The sequence below is a fragment of the Protobothrops mucrosquamatus genome, unplaced genomic scaffold, assembly GCF_001527695.2.
Source record: "Protobothrops mucrosquamatus isolate PMUCROS unplaced genomic scaffold, P.Mucros_1.0 scaffold169, whole genome shotgun sequence".
Taxonomy (NCBI): Eukaryota; Metazoa; Chordata; class Lepidosauria; order Squamata; family Viperidae; genus Protobothrops; species Protobothrops mucrosquamatus.
The window spans coordinates 779429-783399 of NW_015386530.1; the positions used below are offsets into that span (position 1 = coordinate 779429).

General features: G+C 50.2%; 1 protein-coding gene across 1 annotated transcript; it reads right to left on the reverse strand.

The window, feature by feature from the left end:
• Positions 1 to 967: 967 nt before the first annotated feature.
• On the reverse strand, positions 968 to 2433 carry RNF26 (ring finger protein 26). The gene has a single exon (XM_015813572.1). The coding sequence runs from the start codon at positions 2431 to 2433 to the stop codon at positions 1000 to 1002; it is 1434 nt and encodes a 477-aa protein (XP_015669058.1). The 3' UTR covers positions 968 to 999.
• Between the last annotated feature and the right edge of the window lie 1538 nt (positions 2434 to 3971).

Genomic DNA, 3971 nt, shown 5'->3' on the forward strand with positions numbered 1-3971 from the left:
CTGCTTATAAGAGCCATTTGCTAGCTAGCAGACTGTAGTTGGTACTATTAGGTTCCCAAAATTATCCTCAAAAGAGGAAGGAAGAAGGGAATTTGAGTTGTGCAATAGAGTTGGAATGTACTATTTTGCATAGATAGATAATCTGTGAAAATTGCAAGCCCGTAGGTGGAATATGATCTTTCTTAAGTGTAATGCTAATCTATGAAGCATCTATGCGCTCTTCAATAAGAGCTAGAATCTAAGACAATAGTTGTGCCTTGTGAAATTTTCCAATGCATGGCTGTGATAAATGCACACAAGATTAATATCCCCTTTGGTGGGTAGCACCAAACTCTTGGAGATCAAGGTTTGGAAGTATAGACTTCTCTAGAAGCAGAACTTATAATAAAAGTGTTACATGAGTCAGGCAATGTTTTACAGAGATGAATAAAACTATCTGGAGGTGAAGTTCCAATGAACTTTAGAAGGTAAAGAGACTAGCAGGAGACATTCTGACTCCAATAATAGAGGCAGAATTATCTTATTCATATTTTCAGACCTGTTTATCTCTACAGACTTCTTTGTTCCAAATATCAATTGATAGAAAAACCCAAAATATCAGGAATTCAGCACCTGTACTTCTTGTAATCTGGATGAAAAACAGCCATTAGACTCTTTTAGTCTCGCATCTGAATGTGGTGCATGATTTCGCCACCACCTCTTACAACAGGAAAGTTTCCCAACTACCAGTATTTCTGTGATCAGCAATCAGGGTGGGTTTTTTTTTCTTATGAAAGCAACAAACCATAAAAACAGAAGTGCAAAGAAACAATTCATAGCATTTTTCAGGTTCCGCTAACTGCAATTACTGTCCCTGGAAATTAAAAAAAAAAAGGGGGGGGGTACTCAGTGTTGACACCAAGAGCCATTACCAGCTGTTACAGAGGTCCAAGGGCCAGAGACCTCTTGTGCTTTGGCAAAAAGCACGTGGGAAGGAGATCAAGCTGCTTCCTCCGGAGCTCACAGGTAGACGTTGAGAGTCTGCAAGATCATCTGTCTGCACAAAGGGCAGTTCCGTTGGTAGATGGCCTGCTGCAGCAGGATCTCAGTGCATTCTTGGCACAGGCAAAGGTGCCGGCAGGGCAGTAAGAGGACTGTCTTGGTTTGATCCTGGCAAATGACACATTTCTTCCGTTCTTCTTGTTCTTTAAGAAGCCGCCACGGGTCGTTGTCTTCTTCCAAAGCATTTAGTTGCTCTTTTTTTGCTGTTTTGGTCTGGGATACACTTGGTCCTTCCCCCTGAGGCTGAAACTGTTGTGTGGCTGTTCCCAGATCATTATCCGTTCTAGTCTGGTCCCTGCTGCCTCTTTGGCGGGGACGTATGATCACCGTTGGCCCTTGTCTTCGTGGATATGGTTCTTGTGGAGCCAGTCTCTGTCCCACAGCAGCTCCCCCTGCTCTTTCTTGGGGAGCTTCAAGCACCAGCTGCGGTTCTTGTTCTCCGTGCTGGTTAGCTGCCCAGATGTTCCTGTTCCAACTGAGCACCTGAAGGCCCCAGTCTGCCAACCTACGCCAGGTCTGGGAGCTCAGCAGCATCTCCAGGGACAGGAGCATGATGTGATAAAGGCGTTGCATGTCCCTGAGCAAGCGATGGTAGGAAGGCATCGTGTTCAAATAGCCAGCCACTTGGTTTGCCACGGTCCAAGTCAGCTGTGGGTTCAGGATAAAGATGCTGATGGCAAGCATCACAGAGAGCAACACCATGCCATACAGGTTGACAAAGAAGATGTTGATCAGCAGCTTGCTCACTGAGGCCAGAAGATCAACAGCCAATTGACAGGGAGTCCACAGGAGAATGGCCGTAGCAATGGCACTGCTGGAGAGGCGTGCAAGGAAGGCAACCAGGAGGTCTGTGATCCTCAGAAAGGGGCCAACTATAGTATCCCACAGGGCCAGCCCTACTGCAAAAAGGTTCTGAGTTCCAATGAGGCAGATGTTGATTATGCTGTTGATGAAGTAAGCCACAAGGCTCATAGCTATGGCGCACACTTCACACATCTGTCTCAGAAGCGTCTGACCAGAGCCAATCAGGTTCCAGAAACCTCGGTGCACAATTTCTTTGCTTCTCAGGCCCAGGTGGGTGAACAGGTGGCCCAGCACTTTCAAACTCTCCATGCTGGAGCAGAATCCTCTCAACAAGTTGAGGACTGCGTGCACAGAGCCCAGAGTCAAGTAGTACAACGCCTCCAGGATGCATAGCACAACGACCAAGATCCCATTCCAGAACTGGCTCAGACAGGCTACCGTGGCATTGGGCAGATTGTAAACAAAGGCGATAAGCCAGATCAAGGCTGAGAGGGCGGTGGAAACGAGGAAGAAGTTGATATCCAGCAGGATGACCAGCAGATCCAACACCATCCCCATGCCGTTGATCACCAGGAACACTAGATCCATAGCTGAGCTCTCGAAGAATCGGCCAAGACAAAAACCAGCTGAAGCCAACTGCACAGGGGGAGGGGGGGCTTCGTAAAGGCAGCAGGAAGGAGAGGCGTGTGTGCGTTTTGCTCCCTAATTTTCTACGTTAAAAGGGGGAAGGAATGCTTTGGCAACAAGGCAGAAAGTCTGGCAAAGTCTTTGCTCGGTGGGCATCAAGGGGCAGCCAGTCCAAATTTGGGAGAGGCGCCGTTCATCGTAGTTAAGGCTCCCTTGGGTGGACAATCAGACAATTCCTCTCCCCAAAGGGTAGCCCCTCCGATTCTTTTCTGGAGCAGAGTCCTCACCCCAAATCAAGGCAGTGGGGCTTGCAAACCACTAGGCCCCATCCAGGGAACCCTGGGCAAGAACCCAAATTGGGGGGGGATGCTTTTTCTCTCTCTTCTCCAGCCTCCCCCCGGGGGTCTTCCTGGCCCTTATGATTCAGGTCAGAGTCTGGGACCCCTTTCGAGGGGGACAGGTCATGCCATGGGTCGAAACCAGGGGGCCCTGCGAGGAAGGAGGGCCGCTAGGTGGGAGCAATGGGGGGGGGCGTCCCGAAAAAACTGAGGCGGGGTCTAGGGTGGGGGAGGGGAGGGCCCACGGGAACTCCCTCCCCCCCAGGGGGGCGGCCCCCACGTCGTGAAGCGCGGAATCCCGGTCTCTCCGCGCGGAAGGCCGCAGCCTCGTCCTCGCCTCGCCAAGCGGGGCTGCCTCCGTGCCAACCGCGAGGGGCGCCAGCGACCACCGCCCCTTCAAGCGCCTCGGCCGCCTCCTCACCAACCGCTCTCCTCCCTTCTGCTGGGCGCCGCCATTTTGGGGGGAGCGGGCGCCTCGGCGGCCAATTAGCGAGGGCAAACGCGAAGGACGTTGAGTTTCCCTCTCGCCATTGGCCGCAGCGGCTGTTGTTTTCGCCCTTCCAGCGCCGCGATTGGTCCGTTTTGAAAGTCGCTTTCGGGCGGTTGACGTTGCTCCGAGCCGAGGGGGGAGGAGGGAGGGAGAGGGGCGTGGCTTCCCTAGAGGCGAGGCCTGGAGAAAGGCGGGAAGGAGTTGGTCACGGGATTTGAGGGACGGGGCGTTCCTCACTCTCCCCGCCTCCAAGGGGGCGGAGCTTTTTGCATCTTTGGGAGCCCAGAAATAATAGCTGAAATAATGAATTTTAAACAGGGCGGTCGTTGTGAATCCTTTATTTATCTGGTGATACTTTATTCACCATCCATCAGGTCTTCTTCCAACCTTTCTTTAATCTGATATAGCTTTTTATTTAAATAAATAATAAATTAATAAATCATTAATTTAAAAAAAAATGGGGGAAGGTTTTTTGCGAAAGCTAAGGCATATATTGAAGCAAAAACAATTGTAGGCTTCATTTTCTCATCCTGTGGAGATTTCATTTCATTTTATTTTATTTGCCTTTCTGTGAAGGTAAAACCAGTTTCCCCAGTTGGGAGGGGGGAAGCTCCAGAAGTGTTAAAACTCAAATTCTTGCCGGGGTCATCTAAATCTAAAGCCCCCTTTAA